This window comes from Lycium barbarum, chromosome 8 (assembly GCF_019175385.1).
Source record: "Lycium barbarum isolate Lr01 chromosome 8, ASM1917538v2, whole genome shotgun sequence".
NCBI lineage: Eukaryota > Viridiplantae > Streptophyta > Magnoliopsida > Solanales > Solanaceae > Lycium > Lycium barbarum.
Window position 1 is genome coordinate 113,191,347 of NC_083344.1, and position 22,405 is coordinate 113,213,751.

Here is a 22,405-nt window from a genome sequence, read left to right on the forward strand (position 1 = left end):
AATGAGCCAAAATGGCTATACGACTCTGAATGTCTGGCCTGACATAACTGACTTGTCTAGTCTATGAAACCTCTATCATGAGTCTGACTGGAAAACATACTTACTGGGACAAGGCCCCCAGCATACCTTCAGATGCATAACTAAGCATAAAACAAAAGTTGACTAAACCCCGAATGAGATGGGGCTCACCAATAAGCTGATACGAATGCTGTCTTACTGAGCAGATGTGTCGTCCTGTATATCAGTACCTGCATCGTGAAATGCAGGCCCCCGGGCAATAAAAAGGGGACGTCAGCACATTGAATGTACTGGTATGTAAAACAACTTAAAGAAATAACATGGGACATGAAATAACATGATAAGAACTGAAACTGAAAACCTGGACATGAACATGAGTGCGTACATATATATATAAAACATGGTAAAAATATCATAAGTAGGGAGAGCAATAACTTATAACCGATCCATGGTCTGGTGCTTGCGTCCCGCCAGCAGAACACTCAGTCCTTGCCAGGGAACAAGAGATTTAATAAAATATGAAAGGATCCAGTCATTATGAGAGATCGTCCGGGACATGGGTGGAGCGATCCTCATCCTACGGTGGCTACGTAGTTTCAGGCTATCTGAAGCCCTCCTCGGTAATTAATGCAACTCCCAAAACATGAACATGTAAAATAGTGGCACTTGCTGCCCATGGTATATCATGAATTGTAACTTGCTTGTACATAGTATTCATGATCATAACTTGCTTGTACATGGTTTTCATGAATCATAACTTGCTTGTACATGATTTTCATAAATCATAACTTGCTTGTACATGGTTTTCATAAATCATAACTTGTAAATATAGTTTCATAAGATAACTTGTCATAGTCTTGCAAAACATGTTTTTGATGCATGAGTAATAACAATAGTTCATAATCATATATATATACTTGACTTGAAAACATGCTTGTAACTTGTTGGATGAAATCATAAAGTTTCATATAAACATAATGAGAACACATGAGAAAGAATTCATGATTCATGGATTAAGCTAGGATTGCTAATAACCGTAATAGAAGATTAGGAATACAACAACGAATATAGATACAAAATTCATGTACATAAATACGGGCTACCAATATGTTGGGTTTAATGCCCTAAGATTTGAACTTCATGAATATCAAGGAAACGAAGCATGGGGAAGAACATAGAGATTCCCACATGTGGATGGAAGTTCTACATACCTAAATTGCTCCAAAACTTGAATTAAAGACTTGGATTTTGGAGAAGATTTCCTAAATCTTGATTCTTGAATCTTGAGATGGGTTTTCTTGAAAACCCTAGATTAGGATTGATGATTTCTTGTTTAGATTACAAGGATATATGTTAGAATTGAGTTGGAATAATTAGAATGGACTTACCTTGGTGTTCTTGATGTTGGAGGAGAGTAGGAGGTCGTTCTAGGGTTTGAAGGAATGAAAAATAATGAGTTGAACTGATATGGATGAATATATACTGTCCTGTGAAATTAAAATTTACGTTCTGAACAGTGCTGGTCGTAAATTCAGTTTACGGGTCGTAAACTGCAATACGGGCCGTATTTTGCAATACGGACTGCACTGCGTCTCTTCAGCAAAATGGTCATAACTCCTTGCACAGATGTCCGTTTGACCCCCGTAAGATACCGTTGGAAAGGTATTTCAATGCTCTACAACTTGCATCAAGGAAGTTTACCCAAATTCCAAACACGTTTTGAAATAAGGTCCGTAAAGTAAAATACGATCCGTATTTAACCATATGACCTCAAAATGTCAAATTCCAGAATGTTCAGAAATTCTTGGTTTCAGTTTACGGGCACTGTTCATGGTCGTAAATTGGAATACGACCACTGTTCATGGGCGTAAACAACCATATCACAACTGAACGGAAAAATTTCAATTCCCACATTCTTTATCTGATGTTCTAAGTCTAGGATCGTGGTCAAAACTTTCGTTAAAGGTACGGGGTGTTACATTTATACAAAGTATATTAATGTAAATATGCAGCTATACTTTGTATACACTATAATTTGAGTTAGTTTCATGTGTTTATACAATGCATATACATTATGTATACAAGTATATTAATGTATATACATATCTATACAATACATATACACTATCCATACACTGATGATATAGTAGTGGGCTAGAATGATACAGTAGGCTAGATTGATTACAAACTAGATGTGTGAGAGGTATATATGAGTTATTTCTCCTATTTTTTTTTTTATGTATTCACTTTTCTTGTATCATGTATCTTATAAGTTTGGGGCGGGTTTGACACGAAGCAAATATTTCCTACGAAAAATGTTTTTTTTGAAAAGATTTACCACATAAATGTTTTCCACCAAATATTTACCCAGCCCATTTTTAGCCCAAATAGCTTTTGCATTAATTTTAACCCAATTTATTTATCAACTCAGCCAATTTCAGCTCAAACCGCACATTTGATACCCCTACACACAACCGTACCGAGCACTAGTGGCATAAAAAGAGAAACTAAAGAAGTTAGGGGTTTTATTCGGTGAAACAAAAAAGCAATGAAGTAAAGTGAAAAGAATCAATACCTTAGGGTGCAAAACAACAAAAAAAGCACTCGTAAGCCTAATCTTGTTTATATTTGGTGGAGAAAGCAAAGGCACCAATTGAGATTCCAAGTTGTTGAGGGTTTTTACAGTGTGGTGAAGAACAAGAAAATGCCGTGCCTTAACATTTCCACTAACGTCAACTTGGAAGGTGTTGATACTTCATCTGTACTTTCTGAAGCTACTTCTATTGTTGCCAAAATCATTGGCAAACCTGAAGCTGTATGTATACTTCTCCTTTCTTCTTTTTATTGTATATTTTTTACACAGATAAAACAAAAAATTAATGTATTTGTACTTTTTACCTTTTGGGTATCACTATTTGAGCTTAAAAATACTTGGACAGTCACACATGTGTTCAATTATGTGTGTGTATCTTTGTGGGGTCTCGTGCTTTGAGCATTGACTTGGTAATGTGTGTGTTGGGCATTTTTTATATTGTTTCATTTGTGCTGCCATCTGTTATTTCTTGTACTTCGATTATTCTATTACTTTGTGGTAGTTACTAATTTTTTAGACTGTTTTATCAATTATCATGTTTTTATAGTATTTTGTCATGACTTTTTATGCTGCTTTGAATTACTTGTACTTGCGCCGAGGGTTTACCGAAAATAGCCTCTCTACCCGCCAAGGTAGGGATAAGATCTGCGTACATCCTATACTTCCCGGACCCCACTTTGTGGGATTTCATGGGTATGTTGTTGTTGTATTGTTGTAGTACGCTATTCGGGGGAACATAGACTTGCTCTTTTTCTGTTCAATTGCAAAGTGAAAAAATAAAACTTGGAAAATAATGCAGCAAAAGGTTGACTATGTTTAGAATACGAGTATGATTTTCAGCTTGAATTCTGGTGTTGATTTCTTAATTATCTTTTTAAATACATACTTAGAAACTACAGAAATAGCTATAAGTGATATTTTTCTATAGTTTATACTAGTATTGTACACCAAAATATGGTACTCGACAATGACCCACAATAGTCTATTCTATATAAGAAGGGTTTTTAAGTATGCACCAAAAACTGAGACCAAAGGCTATTCTTCAAGTGTACAGACATTTTCTATCGCCTCAAAAGCTCTCCTATTAATCTAACGCATTTCCTATGTATACAAAGACATTATTGCTATGGGGAGAACATCTGATATCCTTATTGTCCTATGTATTTTCTTCTTGTTTCTACAAGCACAGCTATGATGCACATCCTTTAGTGATCCTGTTATGTGTGCTGCATGCCGAACCAATTCAATACTACCCATCACAATCGTGTAGTCACCTGACAATACAATATTAGGTGATTCATATCTTTGCCTGAATATTTACTCATAAAGAACAAGATAACGTATGTGATCCTCTTTTTCCTTAAAATAGTCCCCTTTGTTGCCATTCATGCGTAGAGGACACATCTTTTGAGTATCCTAGGAGTCCAAACTGATACGTGCAGGAAGCCCGACTTCCTTCAGCAACAGCTTGTAGTAGTGACTTTATTGAGAAAACTCCATCTCTGCTAGCCTCGATCTCCCCAGTGCTGATTTTCGAGTTAAAAATAGTTTGGAATCCCTCCGTCCCGATTTATGCGATCACTCTTTCCTTTTTAGTCAGTCCCAAAAACATTGACACCTTTCGATATTTAGTAACAGTTTCACTTTAAATTTTCCATGTTACCCTTAATGAGATGATTTATAGCCATACAATTATCTATGACTTATTTTAGACCACAACTTTCAAAAGTCTTTCCTTTTTTGTGCCTAGTCAAACACCTTCACATAAATTGGGACAAAAGGAGTAGTTAAACGTGTCTTTAAGATGTTCGGGAAAGAGAAATCTGATTGACTCTCAAATGTATAGAAAATTTACGTACTTAAATGTTACCTAAAGTTACCCCTCTGTTCATTTTATATGACGTTCTTCCCTTTTTTAGTCTGCTTTAAAATGGTCTTCCATTTAATATTGCAAAGCTCTTCAACTTTAAACTTTCCGTTTTACCCTTAATGAAACTTTTATAGCCATAGAAATGTCATATCATGTTTAAGACTACAAGTTCCTAGGATACTTTTGGTATTTGCCAATAATCTTTCTTTTTTAAACTCCGTTCCCATTCAAATGTAGTCATACAGAATGAAACAGGGGGAGTACTATAGATCATGATATTTTATGGTTAAAATAATTCTGAACTGTTGAGAAAAAAACCATAGTAATGAAAAGTGCATTTGAATCAACCATTTTTTTTCATGAAGTATGACGTGATTCTCATTTTCCCTATGAACTTGGAGTGCTTTTTAATTTCTAAGTTCATCACAAAAGAAATATTCGAGTGTCTTTTCTTTTTGTAGTGGATGCAAGGAAATAGGTACGATGGGTAAGACTTCTTGATGAGTCATAACATGGTGGAATTAGCAATGCTCGTTGCTTTAGCTGAGACTGCATGTCATGCAGTAGTGAAGCTAAGGAAGAGTGAAATGTGTGCATACTCATGCATTTTTGTATTTAAGACTTAAGTGAATTGGATGAAGGAATGGGATATGTCTAGTTTGCGAACTAATAAAGCTCTAAATGTTAGTAATCATTCTTTTAGTTTGAGATAATGAACTTTGTCTTATCTTCAGATCTCACCCTTCTTTCTTAGCATCACTTTGGATCTTAATGTACTAGCCTCAATGCACCTAGAGGAGCTGTATCTTATATGGCTAATTGTTACTTTGATTAAGACCTCATGTGTTGGCACAAAACACTTTTGATAGTTGCCTGAGATCATTGGATTATGAGGTATCTAGCAGGGAGGCAGAAGAGTTCTTCTGGTGCTGCAACTCTTAACCTGTAGAAGTATTCTAGAAAAGGAGAGGTTTTGCTAGGGTTGCTTTAGGTTGAAGGGTAGGTTTTAAAAGAGTGGGTAAAGGTAAAAGTGGGCAATGGGAAATGGTGGAGAAGAGGAATTGATATTGGTCATGATTGGTCCCAAGTAATCAATGTTGGCCTTTTGTTCTTTTAGTCCTTCAATTTTGTGATAACACTGATAATAAACGGACCTCTTTCAGTGTTTCCACCTTGGATGTTTGCGTCTTCTAGCTCTTGATCTCTTTTGACTTGTGATGACAATTTTGCTTGTGTCTGTATTGTGCATTGTTTGGGCTAAGTGTCAGTTTGTGGAGCACAGGAATTTTCTGCAAGAGTACATTCGTGGCATGTGCGTGTGTGTGTGTGTATATATGTATGCATGCATGATACAACTAAAATAATCATGAATTTTCGTTGGACTAGAGACTGCGTTAATTAACTGATTATATAGTAACTTTTGAAATGACCAATCATGTTTTTAAAGTAATTCTTCCCTGAAGGATCGACTCTAGAATTTCTACACAGGGTTTAACTTCACAATTAAAGTTCTGAAAGCAATTAGTATTACAAGATAATCATTCTCTGGCACTTGATCAAAAAAGATATCAGTCTCTGGCTTGATTAAGTTATAAGTCTCACTAAGTAAAAAATAATGGCCTATTTGTAGAAAATGCATTAGCTGATGAACATTTAAGAAAGTAGGATTTTTTGCCTCCTTTTAGTCTCTCTTGAGAAGCTCAGTTGACATGTTTTAGCATCCTTTTGGTTAGGTTGGTTTCTCTATAGTACATTAAGATTTTTTAAGATTGTTTTTTTTTCTTTTTGTGCAGTATGTCATGATTGTGTTGAAGGGATCTGTTCCCATGTCTTTTGGGGGTACAGAACAACCCGCTGCCTATGCTGAGTTGGTCTCAATTGGGGGCTTAAACGCTGATGTTAACAAGAAACTCAGTGCTGCAATTGCTGAAACACTTGAGACCAAATTGTCTGTCCCCAAATCTCGGTTTTTCCTGAAATTCTATGATGCTAAGGTATGTGTTTGGCTTCTTAATCTATCAAGGATGAGTAAATTCCCTGCATATCTCTCATTGCATTCTTCCTGTTTGTTTAGGCCAATCAAAGTCAAGAATATGCACAGTGTCTGCATGCTTTACACCAGTACTAGATCATGTAAATAAACTTTCACTGTCTAAGAACACGAGAAGTTTTTGTACTTTTCCGATTCCTTTAGTATTTGTGAATATAATGTTCTACTTTAGGAGTGTCGTCATGTAGTATTTTGTCCTTTTAAATCTGACAAAACTGATGACCGCTGCTATTTCTTGCAGGGCTCCTTCTTTGGCTGGAATGGAGATACCTTCTGAGTTTCTATTTCATTTCACTATTGGCTATCTTTGAGCCACGTATGAACTGTATTTATGTGCTTGGATCTGTATCTTCCAAGTAACTGGTATTATATCTTTGTTGGTATTACTTGGAATGATGAATCTCTGGTCCTTGTGAATGATGGAATTATCCTGCTTAGGCCCTTGATGTGATCTTGGAAACATTGTCTTGAATAGGAGGTTTGAGCTATCAGCACTCTTATGCAATGACATGATATTATTAAAGGAATAAGTCGCATTCTTGGAACTAAAGTGATTCGTATTGTCATCGCTGACATCATTTTGTTCGTGTAAGATGCTCACACGCATTCAAGTTCTTGTTTCGTCTGTATTTTCTTTATTTCTCTGCTCCATATTTGTTGCATGCCTATCTGAAGATCACCAATGGCTCTCTCATTAGCAGAATCGTTTCCCATGTTTCACCATCTTAGTATTGTGTTATGCCTAGTTAGCTTGGATTTTCAATCCTCTTAAGTATTAGACGGCAGGTGCATTCATTTAACTTACACAAAGTATACTTGTATTTGAAGTAACGCTAGAACTTTTTGCTCCAGCGAACACTGAAGTTTGCAGCTCTGCTATATGTGTGGTTAACGTCGTTTAGAAAATGTGATCAAGTTTTCCTGTGTGTTTGAGATGGTTGTTGTTCTAAGAAAACGTTAAAAATGAACAGACAATTAAGGCTTGTTAGGAGAAATGGACCTTTATAGCAAGCTTTTGGTAGCCTAGTTTAAGGTAAAGAAGAAAGTTGAATTTTAAAATGTAAAAGGATTTCAATTCTACCTTTCGCAATTCAAGTAAAACATTGACCTGATTATTTATATGTAGCTTCACTAGGATCATTACGTTTAATTATCATTCGGTCATTGTGTTGGTAAAAAGTAATAGGTATTCGGAAATAATTAAAATGTAATAATTGAAATACGCACAAACTAATCTAGAGAATGCAATAATAAACAAGAATGATTATGTTTCATCTGCCGGTCTTTGAGATTAAAAAAATAAAAAAGGGTTGTGGAACACCTTCAATGAAGGCAAAGAATATTAGTTGAACAAATGGTCCTTTTAAGAACGAATACATATTGTCCTTGAAGTTTGTCCTATTAATATAAATTTAACAATTACATGCTTTCTTGCTGAAATAGAGAGAGACCAAAATATAGAATTCTGAATGCTGCAAAATCAAGAACAATTTAATTGTTAATAAACGGGCGTAGGAAAAAGATTATAAAAAAGGTCTTAAGAAGTGGTTATCGTTGATATGTATATTCCTGTTTTATTTTCTAGAATTAATTAGTTATAAGAGTTTCTGTTTTGCTCTCAAATATTAAGAGAGATGATACAATATGTGTTTAATTTTATATTTCCAATTATTCTTTTAATTTTATCAATTGAATTAATAGCCAACGAAGCCTTTTCATGAAACTTTCAATCTCTTTAACTAAATTAATATGTATCACAAGTTCACAACACCCATTTCTCTATAAGTTAAACTACCATGATATCCTTTATTAAAAAAAAAAAAAAAGGAAAGAAAAAAAGAAGGAAAACACATGGAGTACATGTTATTCATCATAATGACACTTTTGCTGTATTTTATTCTGAAAATTAACAGGTATCATGTCAAATATATGTTCTGCCATTTAATATTAAATAATTTACATAATTTACTCATCTCATTATATCAGTTAACCAAAATAATACTTTCTTCAGTTGATAATTTAAACAATTTAATGTACTTTCTGGTTTTGTGAATTCTTCAGCAAAGAAATTAAGTGATCACTGTGTAAATTTGTACTACTAAAATACCTAACCGGTTATTCTAGTACTTCTCGTGTTGCTGTTTTTAGGATAGAGGTAGTACATACTAATATGCTTAATAAAAAATTTAAAATCGATGTTTAAAATTAACCCCATATAATTATTTTCCACCATTTTTAAAAATTAAATCAACTTACGCAAACAACGTCAACCTCTAAAAATCCTTTCAAAATTAAAAGAAAAATCGTACTCCCTTCATCCAAATTAATGTGGCACAGTTGAAATTTCGACAGACAATCAAGTCTTTTTTTTTGGGGGGGATATTTTTGTATGTCTTTTAAATATTTTAAGTTGTCAATTACTGTAACTTACAATACTTTATACTAGTTTCCAAATTTTATGTCAAAAAGGATAAAAATATACTCCCTCTGTTCCAATTTATGTGGCATCATTTACTTTTTAATCTATCCCAAAAAGAACGTCACATTTCTATTAGAATAATTTAACTTTAAAATTTCTCATTTACACTTAATGAAATGATTTATAATCACACAATTATCAATAGTGTGGTTTACACCACACATTTCAAAAGTCAACCTTTCTTTTTTAAATTTTGTCTCAAGACAAATGGTGTCATATAAATTGAGATCGAGAAAGTAAATGATTAAAATTAACAGGTAAGGGTGTACAAAGTAAACCGACAAACCGTACAAACCGATAAACCGAGTCAAATCGAGAAAAAACCCGACTACTGGTTTGGCTTGACTTGATTTGGTGTTGAAAAAAAAAATCCGGCCATAATTGGTTTGATTTGATTTTAGCTAAGAAAAGTCAAATCGAACCAAACCAACCCAACATTACATATTTAATTTTTAAAATAATTTATACATAAAAATATTTATTTGTAATGTAATGTATAAATATTTCTTAAATTATTTCATAGTTTTTTTTATCTATTATTATATTATTCAAGCTTGAACTTAGGATTTTGAATGTGAATAAGTTTTATACCCTATGGATGTTAGTAACTCATATAAAGTTCAAACCAAAACCAATTCAACACTAATACTAACAAAAGAAATTCAAATAACCTCTAGGAATGACAATAATGTTGGATATCTATTATTTAGTTTTACAAAATTAGTTTAGAGAGTGAAAATACATAACTTAAGTTTTTTTTCCTTGTTATGTAATTAATACTTATTAGCCGTACTTATTTTCTATGACCTAGTATTTTTAGATTATGGTAATTTTCTTTATAGCTTATTAATTAGTAATATTTATTTTAACCGATTTTATTATCTTTTGTTGAATATTTTAATACAATATCATCACTCTTCTGGCATTTTGTGTTATTTTCTTATGAAATACTTAGTTACATAGTTATATCTTACTAGGATTAAAAAAATATTTGAAGTAAAAATTATATATTTTGTATCAAAACTATTCCGAAAAAATCCGAAGTTAAAAAACTCAAATCTTATTGATTTAATTTAATGTATAAATTTAAAAATTTAACGCAATTAATTTAATTTGATGTTTAAAAAATTAAACCAATCCGATTCATATACACCCCTATTAAACAGGTTTGATTCTCGAGATCAAAACTGTGCGCCCCAAAATTAGGAATACGTATATATAAGCAAGATACCGGTGATTACTAAATTCAATAAGAAGCTGAGATCCACCGACGAAAATTAGATCTCCTTTCTCCATCACTGAAACCCCCCATAACCGTATATCTCAAGCAAAAATCCCCAATTCCCCTTATAAAACCAAATCACCTTTCATTCACCAAACTCCTTTGCATTTCACAAGAAAACTCCTAAAAGTCCCCAACAATGGCAGCCACCGCTCAATCACCAGTAGCACTTCTCCCCGTTTCCAACCCCCAAACCATCACCACCACAACCACCGACACCCAACAAACAGTCACAAATGTAGGCCCCACACCTGCTCTCCGTTCATTCATCAACCGCATGTCCGACACAATCCAATCTGGTCTCTCCAATCGTCGTCCTTGGTCCGAACTAATCGACCGTTCCGCTTTCTCGAAACCCGAATCAATCTCCGATGCTACTCTCCGTATCCGCAAAAACTACACATACTTCCGTACTAATTACCTTTCTCTCCTTGCCTTTGTCCTTGCCTTTTCCCTAATCACAAACCCCTTTTCCCTTTTCCTTCTCAGCGCCCTTCTCGCCGGTTGGCTTTTCCTTTACCTTTTTCGGCCATCAGATCCACCGCTTGTTCTATTCGGGAGACAGTTTTCTGAAAGGGAAACGCTTGGGGGTCTTATTGTTTCGACTGTTGTTGTGATTTTCTTGACGAGTGTTGGATCTGTTCTTGTGTCAGCTTTGATGGTTGGTGTTGGGATTGTTTGTACACATGCTGCTTTTAGAGCTCCTGAAGATCTTTTCCTTGATGAACAGGAGTCTCCTGCAACTGGGTTTCTTTCCTTTTTGGCTGCCCCTAACGCCGCCACCGGAGCCGCTAGGGTTTGAGTTTTGGAATAATAGCATTTAAGTCCCTGAATTATAGGTATTTTCTTGTTTTGGTCCTGATGATATCTGATGAATCACATTTAACCTTCTCATTTAATGGAAATGCGTGTTTTTAGTCCATTTAGGTAACAAGTATGTTGTATTTGAACTACTTTGCAAAGGGATCAAAAGTGCATATTTCTATTAATTGAAGGTTAAATGTGCTTAGTCAAATATTACAAGAATCAAAATAATAATTGAGGGATCAAAATTGCTATTAACCCTTATTCTTATGATGAAGGTATTGATATTGAAGTCTAGTAGATAAAATAACGATCAAAATTAGAGGATATATTCAGGTTGTTTGATTGTTCTTTTTTGTTTTTTTGTATTTTTCATATGGAAATGTATAATCAGGATCTGTTGGGGATTTTGTTTCTGTAATTTGACATATAAAGTGATGTGAAATCATTGATTGATTCATTTCTTATTGTTTGTTTATGGTTGATAAATGATAGTAAGACATGTTTAACAAACCCTTTTCCCTTTTTCTCCTTACCCTCTGTTTGGATGGTTGTTTCCCGTGATTCATTAGTGTACAGTATGGCATGATACAGTATAGTGTTGTATCGTATTGTACTGTATTAATGAACACAATGTTTGGATAGATTGTATCGTTTGTTGTAGTTTAATAACATTTATATTGTTTGGTTCGACTGTATGATACTGTATAATAACTTGTAAATTTACTAAAATAGCCGTAACTCTTAATTAGAAATTAGTTTATATATATTAATAAAACTCAGCTAAAGAATAAAATAGGAACTTTAAAAAATAAGTAGGTATTGGGTGGGGGTGGTGGAGGGGTGGGTGGTGTGAGGTGTGTGGTTGTGGAATGAGGGTGGGGGTAGTCGGTGGTAGGGTGGGGGTGAGTGGTTATGGGCGTGGGTTGGGTGGTGGTGAAGGGTAGTGGGTGGGGGTGAGTTGTTGTGGGGTGAGGTTGGGCGGTGGTGAGGGGTAGTGGGGGTAGGTAATAGAGGAGTGGGGTAGTTGGGGTGGGGTGGATGGTAGAGCGGGGGTAGGATGGAGGGTGGGTTGGGTGTGAGGGTGGGGTATAAAAGAGAAATGAAATACGTAACCACAGAAAAATCACCGAATCCGTGGTTAATAAAAATTGGAACTTTTTATTATTACATAACCATGGGATGAACTACGGGTTTACAATATCATACCACATAATTTTAAGAACAATTGAAACAAACATAGTTTCATAGAAAATCATACATTAATGAACCACGGGAAACCACCAGCCAAACTGGGGGTTACGTTCTGGGTGGTTGGCTTTTCCTTTACTTATTCCGACCATCTGATCCGCCTTTGGTTATGTTCGGAAGACAATTTTCTGAAAGGGAAACGCTTGGGGCACTTATTGTTTCTACTGTTGTGATCTTTTTAACGAGTGTTGGGAGTGGTTCTTGTGTCACTTTGATGACTGGTGTTGGGATTGTGTGTACACATGCTGCTTTTAGGGCTCCTGAAGATCTTTTTCTTGATGAACAGGAGTCTCCCGCAACTGGGTTTCTCTCTTTCTTGGCCCCTAACGCCGCCACCGTAATATTATTTCCTTTTGGATCGAGGGGGAGTATTTGGTCCCATATATTTATATTTATTCATGGTCATATGGAGACTCTTGTTCTGATGGTGGATGGTTATGCTGAGTATGAGGTGATGATGGGAGCAGTGGAAAATGGAGTTGCAAGAACTTTAAGTTGATGCTAAAAAGAACATGATCATATCGAGGATTTAATATCAAAGGTCGGGTGGGAAGTGCCCCTTCATTTTTAATTAGAGGGTACGAATTCGAGCTTTGAAAATGAAGTTCTTTTGGTACAAAAATATATCATCCAGAGTCGAGTCCAAATTAATCGAGCTCCAAAATAGATATCGGTGTAAATGCCGAATTATAATCTAAAAAAGGGAGATTTTTTATTTAAAGACTCCTGATACGTCTAATATGCTTTCTTTGCTATTTTCCCTTTAGCCAATAGCTCGAAGCACTTGTCCTCTCTTAGCTCTGTAAATTTGGCCCCATACTATTTTGATTTTTCTTTTTCCTTTTTTGGGGGTAAGATCCACCGTTTTTGAGAGCCTCAACCGGATGTGTGGTAATAGGTAAAGCCCGAAGGTTGTTCCCGTCTCTATCGGGAGAGAGGCCAACCGTCTCTCCTTTCTGCGAACACCCCACACCAGTTTACTTTTAGTTTTCTATGACACTGACGAAATGAGCTTTAATTATTCTTTTTTCGTCTTGTAATTTTCCTACTATTCCATGTCCTGTGAGGTTTGGTAAATTATCATCCCTATTGGCGGCCCGGGGGGAGGGGGTTTGATCGGAGCCAGCATTTTAGTTACGTGTTCCCAGTAGCTTGAGCTTAAAAATGTTTAATATGTACAAATAGTCTATTTAAAATCCAATAAGCAAAAAGAATTGTGAAGATCTATAAACTAATGATTTTAGTTTATGAAATAATCTCAATGTATATGAAATAATCTCAATGTACGGCAATAATTTAAACAGGTTAGCACTCTATAAGAAAGTAATCTGCCTTCCATACTGAGGTAAGGTCCACACTTTTAAATAGCTACTCCATCATAAGATATGATTGACCAATTAGTCTTCCATCTCCAATGTTCATCCTATATTTTTTCCTTTTGGGTTCATTCCAAGCTCTCGTTTGATCATAGATTTTGAGAGCATATTTGAAAAAAAAAATCAATTTTTTTTTGTCATAAAATTTTGACAGATTTTGAAAATAAATCTTCAAATTTTAAATTCTGACTCAAATCTATATTTGGGTCAAGATCTATGTTTTAGCCTTTTCAAAACTTTTAAAAATTACCTTAAACTTTAGTATTTTATAAGAAGCCCCATGTATTTATGATTCAATTAATTCTATCTGTCATGATCCTCCATTAAAGTTGTATCCATCGTGTTATCACAATTAAAGCAGTCTCTTCTATAATGTGAACTAGCTAAGTTGTGCACAAACAGTAGAAGAAGAAATCCTAGGGAAAATTGCTCTGTCAATTGTAGAAATATTGTAATTTGAATTGTAGTAGCTAGTAAGTGTGTTATTAGCAGTTGTTATTAAAATATCATGTTCTGCATAATTTGTGATTAACAAGTATGTATGTTTTGTATGATTATAGTTTTTAGAACTTATGGGTATAAGTAATGTGTCATGTTTTTCAAAACAAAAAATGAAATATGTTTTGAAAAATTATGGCTAAACACACTTTTGAAACTTAAAAAACTTCACCCAAATCAAATTTTTCAAAAATAATTTGGCAATCTATGGCCAAACGCCAGCTAATTATTGTGTGTACATGGACAGCATGCTGAAGTGGAGAACGTGTAATAAAAAAAGAACGGAACGAAAAAAGAAACGTGTCCGGCAATCATGTCTTTGAATGACAACGAAAGGAAAATTGTCTTTTTAGTGTGTGGTTTAATGAGCTATTATTTAAGATGATTTTAGTGTTATCTCTTGCGCCAACTTTTTGTCTTGGTTTTCATACTCGCTGTTTGGTTTCGCAGCAGATTTAATTAAATTCGAATTCGCTTCAGAAAGTTCTATACTATGGGGCAAAGCGTTCCCTAATAAAAGCTATTTCGTACCCAATGAGATTCAAACCTGAGACTCTGATTAAGGGAGAAGAAGTACTTGTCACTCTACCACAACCCTTGCTGGTACGTGCGCTAACTTGAATATTTGTTTAAAGGTGTATTTGAAGGGATAAATTTGGTTTCTAAATTTACAATCTTTTTCTTCCAAGTGAAATCCATATCTTGAACAAATTTTATTTTCTTCAACTACAAATACACTTTTTTCCCCTTCAATTTTACCTCCTTCAAACACCTACTTACTTAATTTTATTCGAAAACTGTATATCAAACCCAGGCCCGGGGCAGCTTGACAGAGTGAGAAACACTTCATTAACACACTGTTTGCTATCATAGAAAATTTAGGCCACATAGAAAAATACTAGGACGCTAAGATGTTACTATAGAAAAATCAGCTAGCGTTTTTCTTATTTTCTATTGTCTTGTGGATTTGTAAGTATATCTTTTATCTGGTCTAGTCAATTTCTCTTTATATCTGTCCCTTAGTTCTCAGTTGAATCTTCAAAATGAAAAAAAAAAACAAAAAAAAAAAAAAACAAGGTGAGTGGCCTGGATCATAAAATTAGTCTATTTCCTCATTTAGATATAGTGGTAGGGCCCTTTTTTGAGGTAATAGTTTTCTGCTTTGGTCAGATTATTTTTATTTGGAGACTCTGGGGCCTAAGCATTTAAATATTGAATAGGTACTAATATTAAACGTTGAAACTGTTGGCTTAGCCTTTAAGAATTGCTCGTTACTAAGAGTCCGTTTGGATTGACTTATAAGTTGCTTATAAGCTGTTTTTAGTTTTTTTGAGTGTTTGGCTGATCAGCTTAAAGTCATTTTGTGCTTAAAATAAGCTCAAAAAAATAATTGGGCCCATTTGACTTAGCTTATCTAAAAGTAGCTTATAAGCTGAAAACAACTTATAAGTAAAAAAAAAAGAAGTTAGACTACCCCAACTTATTTTTTTTAGCAGTCTAACTTATTTTTTTTAGCTTATAAGCTGTTTGAAGCTTATAGGCATAAGTCCATCCAAACAGGCTCTAAGTTATAATTTGACTTCTAAGGATCTACTCTATTGTTTTGCCTTTTCAACTTCAAGCGCTAAATAACAAACAATTTGACAAAAGAATGGATGTAATCAGTGTTAACAGAATTTTGTGCAATACGGTCAGTATTGTCTATCACTTCACCGTTTTCATAACTAAAAATTGAGTGTATAGTATTCTCTCTGTACTATCATGACCAAATATTAAAATATCCCTAAAGGCATATAACATACTACGTGAACATCACACTCGGAAAGCTCCTCCGTAGAATTTTAAGTGACAGTACACATAAAAAAAAATTGACTAAGTAAGTTTAAAAAACTTCACCGTTTTATGAATTTCACACCTAAAATATTGGGTATTCACAAAACACCCCCAACCCCAACCCCCCACGGAAACTATCATGGATTTATCTCCCATACGCCTCTTAGCCAGTTATCCCATACATTTTGCCACATATTCAACTAGAGTTTTTAATCTAAACGAAGTTATAGTTCAGAGAGATAACAAAAACATTCAATAATTTAGAAATGAAACTTAGTACAAATTATGGAGTAATTTAAGGAGGTCTTAACCTATTTATTCTATTTATTTGTCACCAATAAGGCAATAACCAATTGATTTTCACTTTGCTTATTTTCAACTGTGCGTATAATTTTTTTTTTCAACCTTTGCGTATAAATTACACATGTTCTTTTTGCGAACTTTTGACATTGTCCTATATAATCTTTCTTCCACCTTACTTTGCGCACAAGAAACAAATAGTCACAAAATTGTGGTGTAGAAACTGAAAGATCTCTACAGTACTGGAATGAGTCAGGAAAACACAAATTCGTGGTCACCAAGAAAATGTGACGGCCAGCCCACCAAAACATTATGGGATAACAACACTTTCGATCCTTAAATTATAAGTAAAGTTTAATTTATTTGGTCATTATTATATTTGGTCCAATATATTTAATATTTAATTAATTGAAATGTATATTTTAGTCCGGAAATATGTTACTTTTTAGCTATTTTTACAATTATATGTTACTGTCAGATATGGAATAATATTACAAATTTAATATAACACATCCGTAATTAAGTGATGTAAGTAATAACTATGGTAAGCTTATGAATACTTACCAGCAAAGGGTTCAACAATACATGTTTTAATTAGTTGAATGGTAAATGTGTTTACTCAAATAAAGGATAAAATTAAAATTTATATATAAATAATTGAAGGATAAAAAGTGCAATTAACCCTTAAGAAAGACTACTATATTAAGTTTCCTATGTGAGCCAAATTCGCCTACATAATTATAAATTGCCACTACATATCCTTCCGAATAGTTACTTAGTCACCAAGGAAACCCATAATTGTTTTATTACTCATTTATTAGAAGTACTAAATATAGTTAAGTCACACCTATCAGTACACGGTACTATCAAAAAAAAAAAAAAAAAAAAACACGTTATTTGTACTCGTGTTGATTTTATTTCCCAAAAAAAAAAAAAATGAAATGGTTAATCCCAATTCGACTAGGAAAAGGATTTGAACAATATAAATACACCCACAGAACAAGAAGAACCTTCGACTAGTCCATTTGCAAAGCAGAATACAAACTTTCCAATCAGATTTAACTTATAAATTATACTTTTACGCGCATGTCTTCTCAAATTCCCCAAAGGTGATCTTTTTCCTTTATATTATACTCCATCTTTTTTAATCTCTAAATAATAATAGAAGAAACAACTGCCAACTTTGTAGTACTTAGTATTCTCAATTTATTGTGTGCTATATTATGTACTATTGACTTTATGATTATCCTTAGTTTTTCTTTACATGCTTTCTCTAACTATTTTCCGATTTAAGAATTGGTTTCTTAGTCCAATTTGCCTTGGATCTCCATCTTTGCATAAAACACAATACTATAACAGTCACAACATAAGGTTATTGTAATTATTTGCCACTATACAACTTTTGTTACAACTTCTCTTACAAAATAGCCCTTTATAATTTTCTTACATAATTATGGCTTCTTGTGCTAACAGGAAACAGAAAAGAAGGCGTAATGGATCTGATAAGATCGAAGATATTTTGTTAAGGTGGAAATTTTTTAACCAGGAACTTAATTCTAGTAATACTCAAGATGAACAAGTGAAGAAGAAGAGAAAATTCCCTGTTAATAGATCAAAAAAGGGTTGTATGCGAGGTAAAGGCGGTCCTGAGAATTCGGGTTGTAAATACAGAGGTGTTAGACAGAGGACTTGGGGAAAGTGGGTGGCTGAAATTCGTGAGCCTGTATATAGTAACGGTCAGTTTAAGAGCAATGGCAAGCGCCTTTGGCTTGGTACTTTCTCAACAGCTGGTGAAGCCGCTATTGCTTATGACGAAGCTGCTAGCGTTATGTATGGATCCTATGCCATGCTCAACTTCCCGGATTATCGCGTACATAATGACTCGTTGACATCTTCACTGGAATCGAGTGAACAATCGTTTGTTGAACATGAGGATTCAGGTGTTGATGATGCAATGAACATAGAAATTGAGTCAGCTTTAGAAACGTTAGACGATGGTGTGGTTGTAAATACAGATTTAAGTTATGCTAATATGTCAGAGATTCATCAGGAGTGCTCCAAGGTGAATCAAGGTTCACCTGCTTGTTGGTTGACAGATGAGGAATCAGAAGTTATCCCGGAGGAGAATTCTGAGAGAGAATTAAGCAGTTCGAGATTTTTTTCTAAATCTCAAAATTCTTGTGTTAAAGGTGAGACACATAATAAAGATTTGGAACGTATAAACTTCAACGAAGTCTCAAACAGTTTGCACGACGAGACAACAGATGCGATCAAGCCAACCTTCATGTTTAGCAAGGATGTCTTGCGACCTGATGAAATTTGTAATACCGAAGACCAAGTTTTGTCACAAGAGAATATATTGCAAGAACAGCCGTTGGATTTCAGGTCTTCTGAAAACTTGAGTGAAGATGTTCGTAGTCAACTCAAATACATGGAGATTTTGCTATTAGAAGACAATTATTCAATGATACCTGATATGTTTTATTTGACAGAGAACCATGATAATCCTTACAGTTTTCAGAAGTTTTTAGAGGAATCATTTGATTTCAAGACAATGGTGATCCATCAAGAGTCTGCTGAGCTAAACTATGTGAAGAATGAGGAGCAATTTGATTGTACATACAACCAGCAAATTGACCTCCAGAACTCAGAGACTTATTCCGAGATTCAATCAGATGGAATTAATAGTAACCAGGCTGATTGGAAGGAGCGGAACTTGGATGCCTTCGAATTAGATGACTTTGGAGCAGGCAAAGTGCAATTGTTGCAGCCATCAAGTTCTTCAGTTAATTGGCCACCGGAGGATAATGTCGGAGATTTGTCTATGTTCAACTCTGATTTTAATATATCATCCTTTCTTGATGATATTCATAGTTAGAAAAATAATACTGTTTCAATTTATCATCCTTCTAATTTATTTCGAGTTGTAGTTTGCTGCAACAGAGAATATAAAGTTTATAGGTTAGAATGCTTGCCATTCTTTTGTAAGCCCAAAACCAACTTTGTATTGGCCAAATATGGTTTTCTCTCTTGATAGAATTCAAATGGAAAAAAAAAAACAGATTTTTGATGTGGTAATACACTAAATTAGACCTCTTACTGTTCATTTGTTAACCTTTTTGTTACACTTTCAAAGAATTCTCTTCTTTTGCATCATCAATCCTCAGGGGAGGAGCTAGAGCATAGGTTACGGGTTCAGCCGAACCCAGTAACTTTGGTCCAAATTCTGTATTTGTCTTAAGAAATCCATGGAACATATACAAATTACTAATTTAGAATCCATTAAGTTAAAAGGAGTAGAATCCCGAACCCATAAACTTAAAATCCTGGATCTGCTTCTGTCGATCATGTACAGTTCATATTAGGATGGTTCAAAATATCAGTCAATGGCCAAAACTTAAGCATATTACCAAATACATAGTATTGTTTATGTTAGCGCGGAAACGATAAAAACACAGTAATTAACGTGGTTCGGATCGATATGATCCTAGTCCACGGAGAACGGCCAGCACTTTTATCAATATCAAGAGAGAAAGTAAGCTACAAGATTGAATACTCTTCGGTTCTATATTCTGTCTACTTAATAAATCCTAGCTAACATGTATTTATACTACCAGGTCTAATCCTTTCCTAAAATGATCTGAATCCCAATAACACTCGAAAACAAACAAAGAAAAAAAAATTCTTTTATTTCTTTCCGCTTTTGAGTAGGAATTGGCTTGAATATTTTCTCAACTTCGCAATCTACACCTTGAGATGAATTTCGAGCTTTCATATGAACGTCATTCAGTGCAATGTCTCTAAGCCTACGTGAGCTAACTCCGTGTAGGAAACAAGATACACTAACCGAAACCTTGTACATACTAGAAGCTTTTCATTGCCCTACCATTCTCCATCCTGACGCATCAGTTGATGCGAACTTCTGCCAAATTCATACAATGACTGAACTTGACGAAAGGAACCACCTTGGTCAACATATCCGTTGGGTTGTCCTTTGTGTCAACTTTCAAGACCTTAACTGTGCCTTGTTCAACAACATCACGAATAAAGTGGAATCTGATATCAATGTGTTTGGTGGGATCATGCACTCTGGCTATCACATTTTAGAGTTGGTTCATGTTGAACCCTACTTAATTCTGACACCAAGCCTTTCAACCATATAACCTCTGTTATACCCCGTGGTTCTGTATGTTGAAGTTCGTAAGCATTGGTTGTTTCAAGTATGGACTTTGAAGTAGCCCTCGTAACTGTAAGTTAATATGGGGACCACATGCCGGAATTTTATAAGGACATATGAAAAGTGATATGAGTAGTACATGGGAAGATGAGCAAGTCTTAAGAAGGACCCTTAAGCCGAATATGGGCATCAGCCTTCCAAAAGGATGATTTAAGGATACGTTTTCGGATGACCTGACTTGGAGAGGCAAAAACGTCATTATAAGTTTGGAATTTGGAATCATACTGAAAATGAAAGTTGTAGATAATTGAAATAGCTTTCCAACCATAGGTCGTGGGCCCTCACACAATAACGGGATCAAAAGTTATGAGCACTTTTAGACAGATTTTTCGAGTAGAAAAATTATTCTGCGCGAACGCGACCAAAGGGCCGCAAACGCGAAGAGTAACCCTTCGCGAACGCGACCCAAGGCCACGAACGCGAAGGGAAAATTCTGAGTCGGTGCAAACCGATTTAAACCTTCTATATAAAGGGGATTAACCCCTCATTTCCACTCCAACACACCCCAAACAGATCCCAAACCCCCTGGAAAGTTCTCCTAACTTCCACCCATCAAATTTGATACCAAATCAAGTAAAATCTCGGAATCGAGGCTTGGGTAGCGCATAATTGTGGTTATAGTATCTTTTGGAGGTGGATTTTGACGTGGATTCAAAGTAGATATTGGAGATATTGTTATTTCAACAAGAGTAAGGTATTGATCTCTTTCTATTTACGTTAATACTGGTTTATTCACGAATATAGAGTGGTTAAATAATTGTATAGTAAGTGGGTTAGTTATGGAAGTTGTAAAACAACGTGTGGGCTGTTTTATGGTATATATTGGTGTTGGAAATGATGTTATTGATGTTGGTATTGTTGTTGTTGGTTGCTGAATTGAGGTTTCGGGCTAGGCATATAAGCAGGGGAGATGCTGCTCAATTTTCGGCAGGATATAGAACAATTTAACTTGAAAGCTTAACATAAGTATACTATGATGAGTCTAACAATAGTGTGAATCCTTTTAAATGTAGACTTATGAGCTCGGGCGAATAAGTGTAGATAATTGGAGGTTGAACAGGTATGTAAAGTTATCCCTTCCTTCTTTTTGGCATGAATTACATAAAGTGAGCGAACGACGATTCTAGTTCTTAGTAGTGCTTGACATGACAGTTGTCTTTGATTCTCAAGTGTTGGTTCATTCTGTTTATTCTCTCGAATTCTAAATGATGATTCAGTTTGTACATGATTGCTCCTAATATTCTATTCGTGCACATTGTTATGGCCTCACTTCACCGAGCCCCTCACTAGAGGGTCGGGTACGTATTCGTGCATATTGTTATTGTATTACTTCATCGAGTCCCTCACTAGAGGGCCGGGTACGTATTCGTGCATATTATTATTGTATCACTTCCCCGATTCCCTCACTAGGGGGCCGGGTACGTATTCGTGCATATTGTTATTGTATCACTTCACCGAGTCCCTCACTAGAGGGCCGGGTATGTATTCGTGCACAGTTTCATTGCATTGTTCACCGAGTCCCTCACTGGAGGGCGGGGTATGTATATTATATATTTCACCGAGTCCCATAATAGGCCGGGTACGTTATATATTTTACTGAGTCCCATAATGGGCCGGGTACGCTATGTATTTTTTATCGAGTCCCATAACGGGCCGGGTACGCTATGTATTTCACCTGTCTCTTGATATATGACATGATGAGTTTATAGCATGCTTTTACAGATTGCCATATTGTTTTCAGTCTGATTATATCTAGCAGGTTCGTACACGGGTGTCCAGCTCGGGCACTAGTTATAGCCCATCGGTTTGGGTCA

The 22,405-nt window shown here is 35.0% G+C and overlaps 3 protein-coding genes and 1 pseudogene across 6 annotated transcripts; 3 read left to right on the forward strand and 1 right to left on the reverse strand.

The window, feature by feature from the left end:
* The first annotated feature begins 2,657 nt into the window (after positions 1 to 2,657).
* Positions 2,658 to 7,081, forward strand: LOC132606763 (uncharacterized). 2 transcript variants are annotated; one of them, XM_060320395.1, is made up of 3 exons: positions 2,658 to 2,833; positions 6,275 to 6,475; positions 6,556 to 6,634. In XM_060320395.1, exons 1-3 carry the CDS (start codon positions 2,723 to 2,725, stop codon positions 6,607 to 6,609), a joined length of 366 nt encoding a protein of 121 aa, XP_060176378.1. In that variant the 5' UTR covers positions 2,658 to 2,722; the 3' UTR covers positions 6,610 to 6,634. The 2 variants fall into 2 exon arrangements, with proteins under 2 accessions (XP_060176378.1, XP_060176379.1); XM_060320396.1 differs by lacking the exon at positions 6,556 to 6,634 and adding an exon at positions 6,773 to 7,081 and having other exon boundaries at positions 2,659 to 2,833.
* Positions 7,082 to 10,248: 3,167 nt separating this feature from the next.
* On the forward strand, positions 10,249 to 11,556 carry LOC132606765 (PRA1 family protein B4-like). Its single transcript, XM_060320397.1, has one exon. It carries the CDS (start codon positions 10,432 to 10,434, stop codon positions 11,092 to 11,094), a length of 663 nt encoding a protein of 220 aa, XP_060176380.1. The 5' UTR covers positions 10,249 to 10,431; the 3' UTR covers positions 11,095 to 11,556.
* Positions 11,557 to 13,163: 1,607 nt separating this feature from the next.
* LOC132608535 (U6atac minor spliceosomal RNA) lies at positions 13,164 to 13,313 on the reverse strand (annotated as a pseudogene).
* A 1,320-nt stretch (positions 13,314 to 14,633) lies between these two features.
* Positions 14,634 to 19,474, forward strand: LOC132606766 (dehydration-responsive element-binding protein 2B-like). Of its 3 annotated transcripts, none has more exons than XM_060320400.1 (2): positions 14,634 to 14,824; positions 17,828 to 19,474. In XM_060320400.1, exon 2 carries the CDS (start codon positions 17,982 to 17,984, stop codon positions 19,230 to 19,232), a length of 1,251 nt encoding a protein of 416 aa, XP_060176383.1. In that variant the 5' UTR covers positions 14,634 to 14,824; positions 17,828 to 17,981; the 3' UTR covers positions 19,233 to 19,474. The 3 variants fall into 3 exon arrangements, with proteins under 3 accessions (XP_060176383.1, XP_060176382.1, XP_060176381.1); XM_060320399.1 differs by lacking the exon at positions 14,634 to 14,824 and adding an exon at positions 15,814 to 17,463; XM_060320398.1 differs by lacking the exon at positions 14,634 to 14,824 and adding an exon at positions 17,470 to 17,725.
* Positions 19,475 to 22,405: the final 2,931 nt, after the last annotated feature.

Coding starts and splice junctions, on each gene's coding strand:
- LOC132606765 (XM_060320397.1), top strand. CDS start 10,432: ATGGCAGCCACCGCTCAATCACCAGTAGCACTTCTCCCCGTTTCCAAC.
- LOC132606766 (XM_060320398.1), top strand. CDS start 17,619: ATGCTTTCTCTAACTATTTTCCGATTTAAGAATTGGTTTCTTAGTCCA. Junction 17,726..17,827: donor TATAACAGTCACAACATAAG/GTTATTGTAATT, acceptor TTGTGCTAACAG/GAAACAGAAAAGAAGGCGTA.
- LOC132606763 (XM_060320395.1), top strand. CDS start 2,723: ATGCCGTGCCTTAACATTTCCACTAACGTCAACTTGGAAGGTGTTGAT. Junction 2,834..6,274: donor TCATTGGCAAACCTGAAGCT/GTATGTATACTT, acceptor CTTTTTGTGCAG/TATGTCATGATTGTGTTGAA. Junction 6,476..6,555: donor TGAAATTCTATGATGCTAAG/GTATGTGTTTGG, acceptor CTGTTTGTTTAG/GCCAATCAAAGTCAAGAATA.